This window comes from Sarcophilus harrisii, chromosome 2 (genome assembly GCF_902635505.1).
Source record: "Sarcophilus harrisii chromosome 2, mSarHar1.11, whole genome shotgun sequence".
NCBI lineage: Eukaryota > Metazoa > Chordata > Mammalia > Dasyuromorphia > Dasyuridae > Sarcophilus > Sarcophilus harrisii.
Genome location: NC_045427.1, coordinates 92,433,261 through 92,450,927, shown reverse-complemented (window position 1 = coordinate 92,450,927; position 17,667 = coordinate 92,433,261). Strand labels below are relative to the sequence as shown.

The window sequence follows — 17,667 nt, the reverse complement described above, 5'->3', positions numbered from 1 at the left end:
AGGTAGGATCATTCCGATTAGAAAAAGCGACGGGTAGGGTATGCGGTGAGATCACCCAAGGAAGCTTCAAGCACTTTTTTTCTGTCGTCAATTTGGCAACTTTCCAGGGTGGAATCACTCCAATCCCCCTCCCCTCTCTACTATGCAGTCTCGAAAAGATCAGGCAAGTTATCTCGGTATAGGGTGACCATCTAATAATCTGACGACACTAGACAGGGGAGTTTAAGGGAAAGGAAGAGACAGTGAGGTCGGTCCTTATTTCTCTTATATACTCCACCTGAGGAAGAACTGCAGGTTAACCAGCACCCTCTAAACTAGAACTTAGTCACAGTCTTGAAGTCCGATATTTGCTGATGTTTCGCCCCTACACCGTCCCAACCCACCCCATTAGGCTCCCTTCCCTCTCTTGTTCAGTGCCCTGTCTTTCGAGTTCTCTTGTCCCTCCGCCCTAATCATTACTAAACCCCGGAGAAGTGGAATCTCCTTGCAAACCTTGCGTGGTTTTAGTTGGGGACTGGGCATGCTCAGTAGATTAGGCTAGGCTTTTTCCCCCTTCAGGGGAGTAGGGGTGGGGGGGGAGGTTGGTGGGGTGGTGGCAAGTTGGAAACGCTTGCAGTAGGATCCCGCCCCCTGGATCTGGATCCCCCTGCAAAGGGACTGTGCATAGGTTGCAAAGCCTTGGTCCTCAGGCATCTAAACCCGGAGGGCGAGAGGAAGCCTGCCTGCAGAGCGAGGCAAGCTCACCCCATCCCAAGCCTGAGGAAGGGGACACCGCTCTCCGTGGTACTGCAGAGAGCGCAGCTCCGCCCTTCTCGCAGAAGGACAGCACCCGGTATCACGTAACCCAGCCTCCTCCTTTTCCACCACCTCCTCCTCCTTCTTCTCCTCCTCCTCCTCCTCCTCCTCTCTTCTCTCTTCTTCTCCTCCTCCCCTCCTTTGCCTTTTTTCCCCTCCCTCACTCCTAGAGATAGACGCTCAAGCCTGACGCCTCTAAAAACGCAGCAGCAGTCGCCTTAGAGCCAGAGACCTCGGGAAATTTCTCTTTGACCGATGCATGCTTCTGGCTCTGCCAAGAGCTAAAAGGAAAATCCAAGCAGGCAGGTAAAGAAGCTCAAAATGGACTGGGGGCGGGTGGAGGAACAGGGATAGTAGTATGTGTGTGTATGGGGGGTGAGGGGTAATAGGCTGGGGAGGGAAACCCCCCACCCACCCCTTTTCCGTAACTGAGCTGGGATCTGCCACATATGCACAAGAGAGAAGGTTGGGGGCTCACAGAGGGGGGAGGATTTCATGAAGCCTCCCAAATAGGTGGATAATAAGAAAGATGAGATGGTGGACTCTCTATAGTAACTTAAAGGTTGGATGCTGTGTTTTATTAGCAACATCAAGAAAAGAACTAGAAGGCTAGAAATTTAGGCAATAAAATATTTCTTTCTCTCCCCCCACCCCCAAGCTGCGTGTTTCCTTAATCCATGCAATCCAAGAAACTGCACTGGGAAAAGAGATGGAGCATAGGGACTGGGCGGGAAAGAAGGGTAGAATATTGGGTGTGTATTGTCATTAAGGGACTTATCTGAGAGCGAAAAATAATTAATGACTTTTCTTTTTATTTTAATGTATTTGAAACTATTCAGATTCTTTTTGATCTCATGCTTTGAAGGATTGGGAAAGAGGGGTGTGTGTGTGTGTGTGTGTGTGTGTGTGTGTGTGTCTGTGTCTGTGTCTGTGTCTGTTAGAAACATATTAAAATAAATGTAACTGCATCTGGTGAGGGTATTGTATCGATCCTTCCAGTAGCTTGGAAATGAATTTGATTCTAGAAATGAAAGAAAAGATTAATGAGGCTGTTAAATCTGCTTTTGAATTAGAGCGCTTCTCCTTTTGGCTGCAGCAAAGGTTGTTTTTCAGATCCTTTATTTCATCCTGTAATTTGTGAACTGGCCAGGTATTCCCTGCACCCAGAGAGATTCCTTTTTCTCCTTATAAATACACACTGGTACACACAATGAGCTTCCTCTAAGAATTGTGATAGCTACTTGTCCTGCTCTGTACTACAAAATGTATTTGTCTTCTGCTATTTTCCCCCCTTTTTTTCCCTTCTTAAATAAAAATGGCAAATTAGGGGAAGAAGGTGAGAGGGAGAAAGGGAGATAGATTATAGGATGATCCCTGTACCATATATTAAGAAACTAACTACATCTGAAAAAAAGCCATGATAAAAAATGATTTTCTAATGAAGCAGCTAATATTTGGATTCTATATTCTATTTTAAGTTGTGTCAGTCCTTATTTATTTTGCATGTTATTGAAGATTGGTAGTATGAGTATACTTCTGAGATGGAATATCTTAAATGATGTATTCTTTAAAATAATATAACAGTCTTTCTGAAGACTAGGCAAATCACTCTACAGACAGGTCTGGTGTTTGGTGATGGTGTGGAATGTATCAGCCATAATAAATAAGCAGCTGAGATTTTTTTTTTCTTTTTTGCTAGTGTGGGGTGTGTATGTGAGAGAGAGAGAGAGAGAGAGAGAGAGAGAGAGAGAGAGAGAGAGAGGAGACTCAACCAGTCATCAATTTCATTTAGGGAGGAACTTGAAGTGGGATCCCCGAGCTTGGTGGCTCTCAGCTGACACCTGTAGGGATTGCTCTGTACTGAAGAGAAATGCTTTAAGCTCCCTTCGTGCAGAAGCAGCAGCACAATGCGGTGCAATAAATTACAGCTAGTTTCTGGTTGTTAAAAAAAAGTGTTAATTAGAGAGTGAGTTTCTTTGTCCAGATGATAAATTTTTTTGGAGGGGTAAGATAATGTATAAGCCTTCTTGACATGAAAGACAACATAGTCATGATGCTGTTCTTGTCCTCACAAGATGCCCCCTCCCCCCTTTTATTTACAAAAATTTGGCTTAGACAGTATTTATGACTTTATAGCATTTCAAAAAACCTGTCATATTAGAGTGTGATAAAGAGAGGTGATTTAACAGCATAGACAGGGGGTTGAGCTTTGCTGAGGTAGTGGTGATTCAAAGGTATGATTTTAAATCCTTGCATTTCTTGAGCCACAAGAGCTGAGGTGACATGTGTGCCAGCTGCTTCTTGAGATACACAAATTCTACTAGGGGACAGCCAGATAAGGAACGGAGCAGGACTTGGATTGCTATAGTGATGGGGAAAATATTAAATACCATAAAAACCCTAGAGAATTGTATACTTTATAGGAAATGAATAGAAGAGTGAATGCTATTTTTTTTTAAATCCATATTTCAATGGAATTTTCACCAACCATTATGAGAATTTTGGCAATTCTAATTTTTAAAATAACTTAAAATTCTTTGAAAATTTCTAAGAATCTTCTAAGAAACCCTTGTGGCACCATCTTTCCTTGTGAAAATAAATTGATAGGAATTCAGTACAAATAAAAGTTGACTGTTCCTTACAGACTCTTTAATCTACTTTATAACTCCTCAAAGATATATATATATATATATATATATATATATATATATATATATATATATATATATATAAAGGTCTGGATAGATGATATTCATACATTTCTACTCAGATAAGAAGTAAAACTGAGAGGAGAGATATATGATTGGAGTAAAATTTCAAAGAAAAGAAGAATAGGCTGGGCTTAATCTCCCTCCTTTCAGATTTTTTTTAAAAGAAAAGTTCCTTAAAAAATAAAGAAAATCAGATCCCTGTCCTAAACTGGTTTGAATGCCTTCTGGTTAATTACTACAAGAAGTTGAAATTTTGCATTAAGCCATTTTATTTGACTACACTAGACTTTAGATTAAATAAACATATAATTTATCATATTCCCTTTTGTTTACTGTATGAATTTTATGCCTGGTGTACTATTAAAGAATAGTTATGCCCAGTAATTGGTAAAATAATAAAGAAATTCATCTGACTGACATGGTAAATAGACTTAGAATTTATTTTGTTTTCTTAATTCTTTGCAGATTTCTGGGTCACTAAAAAAAGAGAGCAAAAAAACACAACACATCAACATGCACCCAAGTTGAGCTTGGCCTTGCATGGAAGGAGACAAAAGAAGAGAAGCTGTTGAGCTTTATAATTAAAGGAACTCTCCTTCTACCTGACAGCTTTTGGGCTTCAACCCCACTGTTGGGGAAAAGATAAAAGGGGAATTAAAAATAGCTTGAGAAAGTCATGAGCAAGGAGGCTAACACTCTGCCCTGGCTGCAGTGGGACCAATGTTTTGTGATTTGACAGAACCTTTATTGGCAGGCAAGTTTGGAATTGATAATTGATGTTCTAAAGAAGATAAGGACCTTTCTTCCCCTTATTGGGGACTATTCAGTTTGGGGGTAACATGTGAAGATACACATCTGCAGACATGTGGAAATATTAATATTAAGTTGTCAGACATCTGAGAAGTTTGGTGTTTTGTTTTGTTTTTCCTACACATCTATCCTGTGCCACCACCAGAAGAATCTGAAGGATTGTTGCATTTGGAAGTGAAAGTATCTGCTGACTCATTCATTGAACCAACAGCCCATACCATCTACCTAAGTGATCAACATTTTTTCTTACTTTGTTCTTGATAAAGTTTTTAGCACATTTCCTCAAGGTGTATTTACCCTTTGGCCTGGAAGTTCTGTGGTTATACTATTCAACTAGGGGCTGACATTTTCCAGTGGGGTAGAAAATATACAGAGGGTGAGAAGAAGCTTTTGGAAAAAGAAGAAAAAAGAGGGTATCAGGTAAAGAAAGGAACATTCCTATTCCAACCATTTTTCATCCTATTCCAATCCCTTTTTATTCCCTGACCCCCTCCCCAATTCCACCTTAGGGTGTCTAGGAAGATTTTGAACCTGTCCACCCCTGTTCCTCCGCGCCGCACCCCAGCCCCGAGCATGGGGACGGCGCTGCTCCAGCGTGGGGGGTGCTTCCTTGTATGCCTCTCACTCCTACTTCTAGGGTGCTGGGCAGAACTGGGCAGTGGGTTGGAGTTCCCAGGGGCTGATGGTCAGTGGACCCGATTCCCCAAGTGGAATGCCTGCTGTGAGAGCGAGATGAGTTTCCAGCTGAAGACAAGAAGTGCCCGGGGCCTAGTTCTCTATTTTGATGATGAGGGTTTCTGTGACTTCTTAGAGCTGATTCTTACCCGAGGTGGCCGGCTGCAGCTCAGTTTTTCAATTTTCTGTGCTGAGCCTGCAGTCCTCTTGTCGGATACACCAGTCAACGATGGTTCTTGGCACACGGTGCGGATTCGCCGGCAATTCCGAAACACAACTTTGCTCATCGACCAAACAGAGGCCAAGTGGGTGGAGGTCAAGTCCAAGCGACGTGATATGACAGTATTCAGTGGTCTCTTTGTGGGTGGCCTGCCTCCAGAACTACGGGTTGCAGCACTCAAGTTGACATTGGCCTCAGTGAGGGAGCGGGAACCCTTTAAAGGGTGGATTCGTGATGTGCGGGTGAACTCATCCCAGACCTTGCCAGTGGAGAGTGGCGAGGTGAAACTGGAGGATGAGCCTCCCAGTAGTGGTGGGGGGAGCCCATGTGAGGTTGGGGAGGAGGGCGAGGGAGGCGTATGCCTCAATGGAGGGGTCTGCTCCGTGGTGGATGACAAAGCGGTGTGTGACTGCTCCCGAACTGGCTTCCGCGGCAAGGACTGCAGCCAAGGTAAGAGGCCCCGATGCCCACCTGTCCAAAGGGGGCAAAAAAGGGAATGGTGGGCATGATGGGTAAGCTTGCATGGGATTTTATAATTTCAGACAGTGTGTCTGTTATCTCCAAGGTGAGATCCTCTCTCTTCCCACCTCTCTGTCTTTGTTTGATCCATGGTTTCTTCTTAATATCCTCTCTCCCTTCAAGTAGCCACAATCCCTGATTTCACTGTCCAACAGGGATCTCCCTATTGAATTGCTTGCTCTTAGTTAATAATTATGGAACAGGATGAGCTCTTCGCCCCTTTGGATGAAGATATTACCTTTATCTCTGAACCAATCCTCTAAGTCTTCATGAATCTAGCATAATTATTCACTTGGATAGAGCCCATCTACTTACACTTAAACCTCTCCCTTACCTACTCACTCCAAATAGTCCTGCAAATTATATAGTTATTATTAATGTAATAAAATTAATTTAAAAATCTGAAGAGACTAGGTTATGTAGCTGATGGTTTTTGGAATGAATGTGGATGTGGAATTGGGAGGCTCACCACTGAGGATATTTATGTGATTGTGATTTTAAAAAAAAGAATTAGAATCATGAATCTTGTTGAGTAGATGGATTAGAGAAAACCGAAATAAACTTGAAAGAAAAATAAAAGGAAGAGGAAATTTTGAAATTTGTTTTTATTAGAGGATTTGTAATCTGGAGACTTGGTTCTTATGGCTATGAAGAAGCCTATTATCTGCGAAATAAAAAAAAAAAAAAAAAAAAAAAAAAAAAACCTTGGTGTTTGGTATAGTTCCTTTGAAGTGGAGCAAGATAGGTCATTCTGATTTCTGAAAATGCTGGAAAATTGAATGTGTGTGTCCCAGAAGATGATAGACAAAAGGAAAAGTAAACCAGTGGAGAAAATGAATATTTTCAGCATGGGAAGTTGCTAGATGTTTATACATTGGGAATAGATCAAAACATTTTGGAAAGAGCATGTTCATGAGGTTATTCCCCTAGGTTAAAAAAAAAACACTCAGAAATTAAGGCATAAATTGAATGGATGATGTTATTTGGGCTTGAGACTGTTTGAAAATTACTTTTTAAAATTGTTGTCAATTAGGTTTCTTTTTCCTCTGTCACATTTTTATTCTTCAGTGTAAATCTGGTGTGTGGCTTGTGTGATAGGGAACAAATAACAGCTCTTTGGGAGGACCAATAGAATAACATATACAAATTAGGAAATTAATATTTTTAAAATGAGGAAAAGCAATGTAAGAGTTACTAGAAGCTAAACAGAAGAGAAGGCACATGGAATAAAAAATAGGCATTTTATAACTTTAATTAGGGAAATCATTGATCATCTATGAGTAAAATGAAAAAGGTGAGCAGCATATGCCATCAAATTTTGTGATCTATAGAGAAAGAAAACTCATTTGTGGGTGTGTTTCATTATGTAATACCTATCTTTTACTGACTCTGCTGAGGAGAAACAGTCAACATAAATATTATTTGGAAAGGCAACTCTCTTTCTCTTATCACTTAATTTCAGACCTCCCCTTTAAAATGTGTAAATGTTTACTCTTTTTTTAAACATCAGAAACAATGGGGAAGTGGTTTAGTTGGACACCTTGAAATCTTAGCTGTTACCAAGAATTGGAAGCAAATTCAAGAATCCCTTAATTCTAGGATATATCCAGATTATTATTGACAGTCATGATCACTTACCTACAAAATTTTAGCAGAGGAATGTCTTCCAAGGCATATGCTACAAATCAGCTTTGCCAGTAAATTTCCATGGTTGTAGTATTAGACTTAATGGCTATATTTACATTCTGAAGCCTTGTTCCTTGGGGGGAAGTTGGGTCTTCATATGAATCAAAGGAGGAAATGACAGACATAATGGGTTGGTCATAGCAAAAAGAAAGTGTATTTGACATAGACTGATAGAAAAAGGATATAAAGTACAATTATTCTGTAAAAAGTTTTTCATACAAACCTGGTATTGCTTTAAAAGGTATAAAATACAATTAAATGAAGAACACATGAAATGAAACTTCCGTCTTTAAATTAGGCAACAAATATGATACAATGACAGCTGGTACTGTGTGGGTGGGTGTTTTTAATGAAAATTTTTATTTTTTTTTTCTGTGCATCTTGGATGCAGAGAATGAGGGATCATGCATAATCAGGAAGGTTTCAGCATAGAGGAGAGAGGAGGGAAAGTAATATGTCAAACAGAACAAAATTAGATATCTTGGAACCTGCATTTTAATTTGACACACAAGGAATATTTTTCCCCTATAGGATAAAGAATACTTCCCAAACGTGTATTATTGAACATTCTAGTACTTGATGAAAAAGATAATTCCACCTAAGATTTAAACTATTCAGGATTCTTGTGTAGTACTAATTCATTGTAGAAATTTATTTCTTATATTGAGTACAATGGCAATTGCTTCAGTGTGAGAATAAGTTACTTTGAATAACACAGAATCAGAAAATAAAGAAGGTAGAGACTGAAGTCACTTTCTCCAAAAGAACTCATTCCTTGTTTCCTATTTTTTTTCCAATTAAGTATGTGTTTCAAATGATGCCTATTGAATAATTGATTTACAAAAGATGGAAATGAGGGATCTTTTGAATTCCTTTCCTAAAAACTCCATATATCTAGTCAAGGATCAACAGATCTATTCAGATGCAGTGAAATGAAATTATATCTTCAGCCATCATTTATATTCAATTGTGCATAAACTTTTTTAACATGTTAAAAATAATGCCAAACATACTTATGCTCCAGTTGTCTATATTCTGGCATTATTTGTTTCTAAAAAGATTAAGAACCTTGACCAAACAAAAGTCTTTATCTTTTACCTGGTCTAATGTCACCAGGAAAAATCTTATTTCCAGACTTTCACAACATTTAGTTTTACTAACAAATCTGTCCCTAAGAAGTACCTTTTCTCTTGTTTATTGACATCATGTGAACAGGGAGGTACTACTGAAGGGAACAATGGTATCAGACTCTTTTTTGAGGTAGATTGAAATAGAGGACAGACTAAGAGTCATTCTAGTTATTGACAGAACCAAGAATGGAGCACAGAAAATCCTCATTTCACTAGCTAAAAAGTAATTTTGAATTATATTGCAACATCACTGAGATCAATGTTTAAGTTCTTTGTTTTTATCTCTGCAATTCAAAAGGTGGGAATTGAAAAAAAAAATATTTCCACCAAATATTGAGCTATGTCTATTATATTGTGCAATACTAGGCATAAACTTCAGAATTTTACAGGAAAAGAAATCTTTTTTCCCCAAAAAAACTAATAGGTTATGCATTATATCAATTTCTCTTGAGCTCCACACATTTACTGCCACTAAACCATATCATTGTTTATCCTTTCTCCTTTGGCATACTAATGGTCTGAAAGAATCAATGACATCCACAGATGCCTAAGCATCAAAATAACAATAGATATCCTTAAGTTTAAAACCATTGCCTTAATGAATATTTCATTTATTTCATATTTTCAGTGAAATCTTGAACATTTTATGTTTTAAATTTCAAATATCAATTTGAATTTTGATTCCTTTCATCACCTCCCACGTTCAACTGTCTGAGAGATGTTTACTTTGATTGATTGATTAAAGTTTTTGAATTTCTACAAGGTTATTTATATATTATATTCTATTTGAAAACTTATCAAACTGACCAAAGGATTAACTATATATGTTATTTTAGGTTTTTAATCCAGATCAGTTGTATCTATTCATTGTAGTCAAAGGACTGAATTGCATCTTATCTGGAAATTCTGGTCCTATTTATAAGTTTCTTCAGAGTATTCATGGATGTCATTCTTTTTCATATAGACTATGGTCTCTTCTTTGGAAGTTGTTCTTTGTAATAATGGAACTTCCACATTTTTCTGACATGGAAACTAATAATAGAGATAAAGTGACATCTAAAATACTGGCAGATCTTACAGAAACACAGGCCTTTTGAACCTGTTTATATATTTTCATATTAGATTAATGTTAATCTGTTTTATCTACTCAGGTAGGTAGTAAATACTTGGAGGAAAGCAACATGGCAAATGCATCCTTATAGCTCCAAGCTACAGAGCACAATATCTTGTACCCAACTGCACATAGAATATTTATTATTTTATATCCTTATTATTTCTTGTACCACCTTCTATAACCAAGATATATAGAGAAAGTGTGGTTGCATGTAATTTTCTTGCACTAATATTACTAGTGTGTAGGTAATGAAGACAGAGATTCCATGCTACACCTTGCAGGGTACTCTGCCAATAAAAAATTAAATATAATTCATGTTTATTTAATAAAAATTTAATTGAACATTAAATTAAGAACAGAAATTAACTTTGTCCTAGATATTTACTTGAGATCATCTGTATTATTTTGAGTGTTTGTACAAAAAGTAAAGGATTTCTGTTAGAAATTGTCAAAGTCGATCAGTAACTTTGCCCTGAATGAAAGACTTTGCAGCTACCAAGACATAGTAATAGGTGCTCTTTATCAGGAACTTTACCTGGTCTAGAAAGTCCATGTTTTAAAATGAAAAAGGAGTTGAAAACCCCAAAATTTCAAAGGAAGCTGCCTATATATGGCTTTCAAAAGAGTTCTTTCTAGTCAGAAAGGTGTTGAAGAATAATTTGTCCCTGAGCCATTTTTCTCTCTCTTAAAAATAAAAGAACTCTAACCAAAGATGAAATTTTGGTTATTGAAAATTTCATAGTATAGAAATTCTTGTGCTTGTTCTGTGCCCTTAATCTGAGACCAGAAGGATTTAAACTAAATTAATTATATTTTATTTTAGCATTTCCCTTATCATCTATAGGTGTCTTTATAATCTTAGTTTACTGAACAAATCCTTTTTGATTCTATGCTATGTAAAGAAAATTAATCCTTTAACTTGTTTATAATAAGTTCTAATTCTGCCACCAAGCTATGGAACCTATAGATTAATTAATTCTTCATTGCTAACATTTTGAATTTCTATTATTTTGGACTGTGCCATTATCTATATTCATTAGATGACTTATCTTCATCATTATTAGATGAATTGGAGCTGCTTAATTGACTTTCAAGTTTTTTTTTTTTGATCTTTCAAGAGATGAATTAGATATATGACTCCAACTGGCTTGGAATTACGTTTAAATTTTAAAAGTCTTAGGGAGAAGGCACTCCCCCCAATCCCAGTAATCATATCTACTGCAAATTTTCCTAAAATCAAGTATTGTGTTTAAGAAAATATAGCTTCTTTGATAGCAGGAACTATTTTTTTTTTTACTCTGTCTTTATATCACCAGTGGCAAACTCAGCCCCTTGCAAATACTCAGTGCTTAATACATGGTTTTTGAAATTGGATTTAATTAAGCTTCATACAAAATCTTGTTCCTTTTCTGGATATCATGATATCAAAGCATGATGGTAATTAATGCTCATTTCCAGGTTTTTGTTCCATTTGTTACCAAGTGGTCTAATTGTTAGTGCTTTTTGCTATTTCTTACTATTCGTTTCTCCTTCCATTATTGAAATAATGTTAACCCTGTAGATCCCAGTAGAATTAATTCTTTCCAAATCTGATTGATGCCTTTTCCCCCACATATTTGGACAAATTATATTTTTTTCAGAAGGCATTTGAATACTTTAATAATTGTAGGATCAATTTGTAACAAAACATATTATCAGTCAAATCCAACTACTTTAGAACTTCTGTTTTTCCTTCTATTCAGTATTTACATAAAATTAGCATTTGGTACAATGAACTTGGCCAGAACATATTGTATATAACTTTTACTGAGATTCAGAATCTATTATATATATTTTTTACCTTACTTAAATAATTGTGGTATATCCTGTAAATCACTTTTCACATTATCGTAGTCAAACAAATGTCTGTATGTTTTATGTTCTTAGAAAGAGTTAGCTTAGGAGGGTATCGTGTCTATTTCTGTGCTCTTTACAAGTGTCTAACTATTTTGTAAATTTTTGAATTTCTGTGATGCTGTTTTATCTCAGAATTTTAATGTGGTCATACAGAGTTAATTTTTGAGAGTCATGTGGTGGGATCAATGTTATATGCAGATATTTATCATGTATTTATTGGTCTTTTTATTTTTTAAATTTAATAATTAAACTTCAGAATTAGTAATTAGACATCCTTTCTTTTGCCACTCATTTTGTAAGGAGTGGAAGGAAGCACAGAGAGGACACTGTACCAAATCCAGTTCTGATATTGGGTAGAAAAACATAGTATTACTACTCTTGAATCACAAGTGTCACCTTCCCAGAAGCCCTTGCTTTCAATTTTAGATAAGATTCTTCAACTAACCAAGAAATAGTGTTGGCTGCCCCCAAAGGTTTCAATTAGTTTTGAGCACCAGCTTAATGTCTAAGACTTAGGTGGATAGTCATGTGGAAGTGGTAGCACTCCTGGTTCTGGGCTTGAGCACTGATTGATTTAAACACTGACTGACTTGAGGGTTCCTGTTTGATCCAAGTCAAGTAGAATCTGGACTTTCTTAGAGAAAACTCTGATGATGACTCTGGGAACTGCAGATGATGTGTGGTTGTTTGCCTTGGGGTTTTTCAGCTTATTCATGGTGACTTGGTATGCTAAACATTAGGCTAACTGAGCATGGACAACTAAGTAGTTTCCCAGATATTAAAGGAAGTTCTTCAATGTCCTGAAATAATTAGTTAGACAAAATGTACATTGACATATGTTGGCATTATTTCAGGATCAATCTGGATGGATTCAACTACTTATCATTGTAATTATTTATCCATACATGGCATAAAATAAAAGCTTACATTATATTTTACTTTTAGTTTCTGTAATCATTTTGTTTTTATTCTCTTATTTAATCTTCAAATCAGTCTTGTGAGATTGCTGCTAGAATTATCCTCATTTTATAGATGAGGCTATTGAGGCACAAGAAAATTAAAAACTTATACAATATCACCCAGATCATAGGTATCAGATATAGAATTACACCGTAGGTCTTCCTGACTCCAAATTTATCCCACTTTACCGCATCTTCATACTATTCTGTAGGCAATATTACTCTTTAATATATTGTGCAAAGGACAATGGACTGAGATTCAGAAGACAGAGATATTCCTATAATTAGCTGCATAATCTTTCATAATTTTTGCTAAATATTTTCATCTTTGAAATATGATTGACAGTTGCCTGCCTTAAGTAGAGCAAGTATTGCAGTAAAGATTAAAGGAAAGAACAGGTACAATGGATAATCCAATCTAGATTAGATTTTATCAAACTTTTAAAAAGTTAAATGTCACACAAATGTAATCTTCATGGTGCTAGCAGAATACAGATGTTAATGAAAATGTTTAAAGACACAAATCTTCCTTTGGTGTCATTTTAGATTCATTTTGGATCACTTAGACTCAATATTATGTAATTGAATTGCTAAAGTTCTGAGTAGTTCTCTTATTACACTTTGATATATTATTTGATCATCAAACACTCTGCCAAATAAGCAGGATGTTGATGCTACTTTTCCTCTCGTGTAAAATCTAAACTAAGAAATATTGAGGTTTAATGTTAACAACTGACATGTTTTCTATTCATTATATAAACCAGTATGAGATGACTCCTATAATCCTACATGTGCTTAAAACTTTGCTAAGGCTTTCAATGGAATCTTTCATAAGATCCTACAAAAATGATATCTTCTGCATTGTTGAACATTCCATCCTAAATAGAGTTAAGTTAATAAAAGGGGAGGTGTCAAATTATTGTAACATATACATTAAAGCACAATGGTGAGAACAATAGATCAAGTTAAGTGTATGAGATAATTACAAACTCAATCTAGGATAAGATTAAAAAGTAATTTATCTTTAATGACCTGAAATAATTTATGGATTTTAATTGTTTCCAAATTTCTTGTATCTGCATAATTTTTTTTAAAATAACCTTAATTGAATGGCAGTCCAAGTTATATTGGAATTTCTTGAACAAAAGATATATTGATAATCAAAAGATCAAACAAAGGCATCCAAATGAGATCATTAAGGATCTTGAAGCAAATACTTTAAAATAAGGTCATTAGAACGTTGAGGGGAAAAGAGGGATATTTGGGAATAGAAATAAAGCAGACATTCAGTCCATACTTGATAATTATTTCTTTATTTCAGCTTTTAAAAATCACCCATCCTTCCACAACTCCCTCCACAATATATATTCTGTAATACTTAATTTTAAAATAGCCATTAATAGAATAGAATAATGCATGTAAGTATATTTTGATTATGTTACTCTTTCTTTAGAGTTCCAATATTTAATTCATTTCAACAGCATTTAATAAATGTCCCTTTTGCCCAAAATACTTACTAAGTAAAGTTAATAAAATAATGATGTCAATAATAACATTAATGCATCATGCAATATGGTATGGGTTTTAGAGAGAAAGACTTGAAATCAGAAAGTTGTGGTTTCATCTTATCTGACACCAGCTAGAGTGTAACTATGGTCAGATTTCTGACTGATTTTGTGCTCCTATAATACTCTTGAGAAAAATGTAGTTTAGAGAAAAGTTGACTATTTGCATTGGGAGAAAAAGTTTACATGCCAGGAATTACATCTCACAATAAAATTACAAATCCAAACCAATAAATCAAAATTGAAAAGCCACCCTCATTTATAAAATGATTTAAAGTTTGCAAAATTCTTTCCTCACAACAACCAAATTAAATGAAAATAGAAATCTGTGATCTAACTCTTTCCTTCAAGGAACTTATAGGTAAGGAAGTTATATATGTGTGTGTGTGTGTGTGTGTGTGTGTGTGTGTGTGTATATATATATATATATATATGTTAGTTGCATACAGAGTATAATGGTGAGTGCATACTCCTGGGACTGGATTTGTAGATTTCATCTAATGGAAACTACTAAAATACTAAAATCTTCAGAATTTAGAATGCAATCGAATCCCAAATATGTTGGAACTTGTTCCTGTCAGGAGAACCAAAAGCAGAAAATCTTGTTAAGAGTACTGAGTTTTGCTTAAAAAGCTGGTGTTGACACCCGCCTGTTTATTTCTTTTATCTTCTTTTTTCATATTATGGGTAACATAACATGAGTATGCATTAAACACTTTTAATGTGCCAATCACTATGCTGAATTTTACATGAACATAAACATATAAAAACAGACTATTCCTGTGCATAGTGGGGGAGGGGCACAAAAAGGGTAATAGTCTCAGGGAGAGGAGTACCTTGATGAAAAAGTTATGGGATTGATGATTAGGGACATAGAGAAGTAGATTAAAACATTCCACTCAGGAAAAAAATGACAGACCACCTGGGGTATTGAAGAGACTCCCACATCTTGGTGAGACTGTTAATGAAGAGGTGCTAGATCAGATCTGAAAGTGTTAAAGTGATGCATGGGTTATCTCAAAATAGTATTTATTAGAGGCTATCACTTATGAGGATTATGGGATAACAGGGTGGAATATCTACCCATTCATTTATTGTGGTGTGGGTTGCAATAAATTCTGTTTGTGAGGAGGTTGCTAAAAGAGTTGGAAAAAGAGCTGAAAGTTAAAGGCATGACATGAATATATGGCATTTTCCTCAAAATTTATTTTATTTAAAGAAACAGAATAAGAAAAAAGAAAAACAGAAAAGGAAGACAAAACAAAACAGAATATTGTCATGTGCCCAGCAGATCATAAAGGAGGATTCAAAATATATAACAACAAATTGTCAGATCAATAAAATATATGTATTAATAGAAGAAATTATATTCATGGGTGTCCATAATTTCTTTAATTCCTTGTAAATTGTTTTGTTGTTCTATGCTGTGCCCCTTTTTTACTTCATTCTTTTCTCTTCTTTCATCTAGTCCACCCCCCCCCCAAAGCAGGCATTAATTAATAAAGGATATATTTCCATATAGATATAGATATAGATAGATAGATAGATTGATACAGATATATAGATATATACATATACATATATACCCACATATTCCCTGATAAATAGATCCACACATAGTTTTCCTATCTCTGCTGACTCTGTGTTTTTATTCTGTTTCTAACTTGCCTTGCTATTACTTAACCTCTTTCTAACCCTCTCTTTTCTTCCTTCATTCTTTGTTTCCCCTGTCCACCCATCCCTCTCCCCCTTATTTCTTTATAGATTTTGGAAAGTGCTATAGTATAAATGTAGTGTTGACTACTTAACCCATTCCCAATCTGAATAGTTTTTCAGAATTATGAACCCTCCTCCCTCCTCTAATGTCTCTGTATCTATTCTTCTTCTGCAACTCATTTATATGACATAATTACTATTTTTACCTTAACTAAGCCCCAATATTTCTTTTGAGCTATTATATTGTTGTTCTCTATCTTAAATACATGCTATAAATTTCCCATATAAAAAATTTATCCATATTGAGTTTCTTGAAATTGATCTTTGATATTGGCTCTTATATGTTAAATAGTATATTAAGTTCGGATTTGGTTGATTGAAAGTCCTGAAAATCTGCAAATCCATTGAATGTCCATTTTTTCACATTCATTATTATAGGTAATTTTGCTGGATATTATGTTATTGGCCACAGGCCTAGTTCTTTTGATTGTCAGTCAGGACCTGCACTCTTTTATTATGGGATTGATAAATCCTGTACAAATCTAATTGTAGCTGCAATATTTTTGAATTGGTTTTTTTTCTTGTTCCTTGCAAAATTTTCTCTTTGATCTGGAGATTTTGAAATTTGGCAATAATGTGTTTTCAACAAAGCATCTTGTTGAGGTGGTGATCAAGTATATTTTATTCTATTTCTACTTTCCCCTTGTATTCTATCACACCAGGATAATTTTCTGAGATTATTTCTTGCATTATTGTATCAAAATTATTTTTTGGTCATAACTTTCAGGCATTCCAATTATTCTTATATTTTCTCTTTTTGATCCCCTTGCCCAATTCTAATTTTCAAAGACTTATTTTCATCTTTGAGACTATATCCTGGTTGATTAGCTTTTTTTTTTTCATAATCTTGTTTTTCTTGAATAGTTTTTTACTTTTATTTTTTTTTTTACTTTTTCCTCATTTTCTCTCATTTGACTTTTAATTTTTTTTTTGAGTTCAATAAATTCTTTCTGGGCAGGGAGTCATTTCACATTACTCTTTTGGGTTGAAGCTTTTTTTACTTCAGTGGCCTTCTCTGAAGATGAACCCCTGTCTTCCCTTTTCCCATAGATGTTTCTGTTGTAGGGTTATTTCTTCTTTATGGGCTTATTAATTTTTTTTTAATAAGAGATATTTATAATCCTGGGGGTGGGGAAGATGGTGTCTCTGGCTTCACTTCAGAGCTCTCCTCTGACCAGGGACCCCAAACCAAAAATTCCACCTCCTGCAAGTGCCCGAAGCCCACAATACCCTTGCCCATCGTCCTCTGCATTCACTGGGTACTGGTTCCTTCTTCTTCAGGGCAGCGTCTTAGTGCACAACTGGGCTTGGCATTCCCAATCAGCAGAGGTTCACTCAGTCTTCCCAAACTCAGGCCCCAACTAAACAAACAGTCTGTGAGGTAAAAGTATCTCTGGTTTCTGCTGAGGCTCCAGCTATCTCCAGTTCGGTCTGGGGCTTCCCACTTGATGTTTCTGGGGAGCTAGCTCAGAGGTGTTTGTACTTCACCAGGTTAATCCCTGCTTCAGATCTTTCTTTGGATCTTCTCAGGTCTTTCTTAAGTTCTTCTTAGGTTATCTCTGGAGGACCCTTTTTCTATCTCAATCTTATTGATTTTTCACAAATCTATGTTCACCACTGAGGCATAAATTTATTCTATTTGTGGGGGAAATGTTATAATCATAATAGCAGTTTTTTTCTTCAGATGACAAGATGTAGCATGCTGAATAAAATACTGGATTTAGTGAGGAAGAAATTTAAATGCTGCCTCAGATATTTTGTGCAAACCTGAGCACTTAATTTTAAGTGAATTAAGTGGGCCTCAATTTACT

At 35.8% G+C, this 17,667-nt stretch overlaps 1 protein-coding gene across 23 annotated transcripts in view; it reads left to right on the top strand.

Annotated features, from left to right (window-relative positions):
- The first annotated feature begins 568 nt into the window (after positions 1-568).
- Positions 569-17,667, top strand: part of NRXN1 (neurexin 1) — a 1,358,646-nt gene continuing 1,341,547 nt past the window's right edge. For all 23 annotated transcript variants that reach the window (XM_031957196.1, XM_031957194.1, XM_031957193.1 and 20 more), the window contains exons 1-2: positions 569-1,101; positions 3,972-5,661. In XM_031957196.1, coding sequence (XP_031813056.1) covers positions 4,890-5,661 — 772 coding nt within the window. In that variant the 5' untranslated portion in view covers positions 569-1,101; positions 3,972-4,889. The remainder of the gene's footprint in view (positions 1,102-3,971; positions 5,662-17,667) is intronic.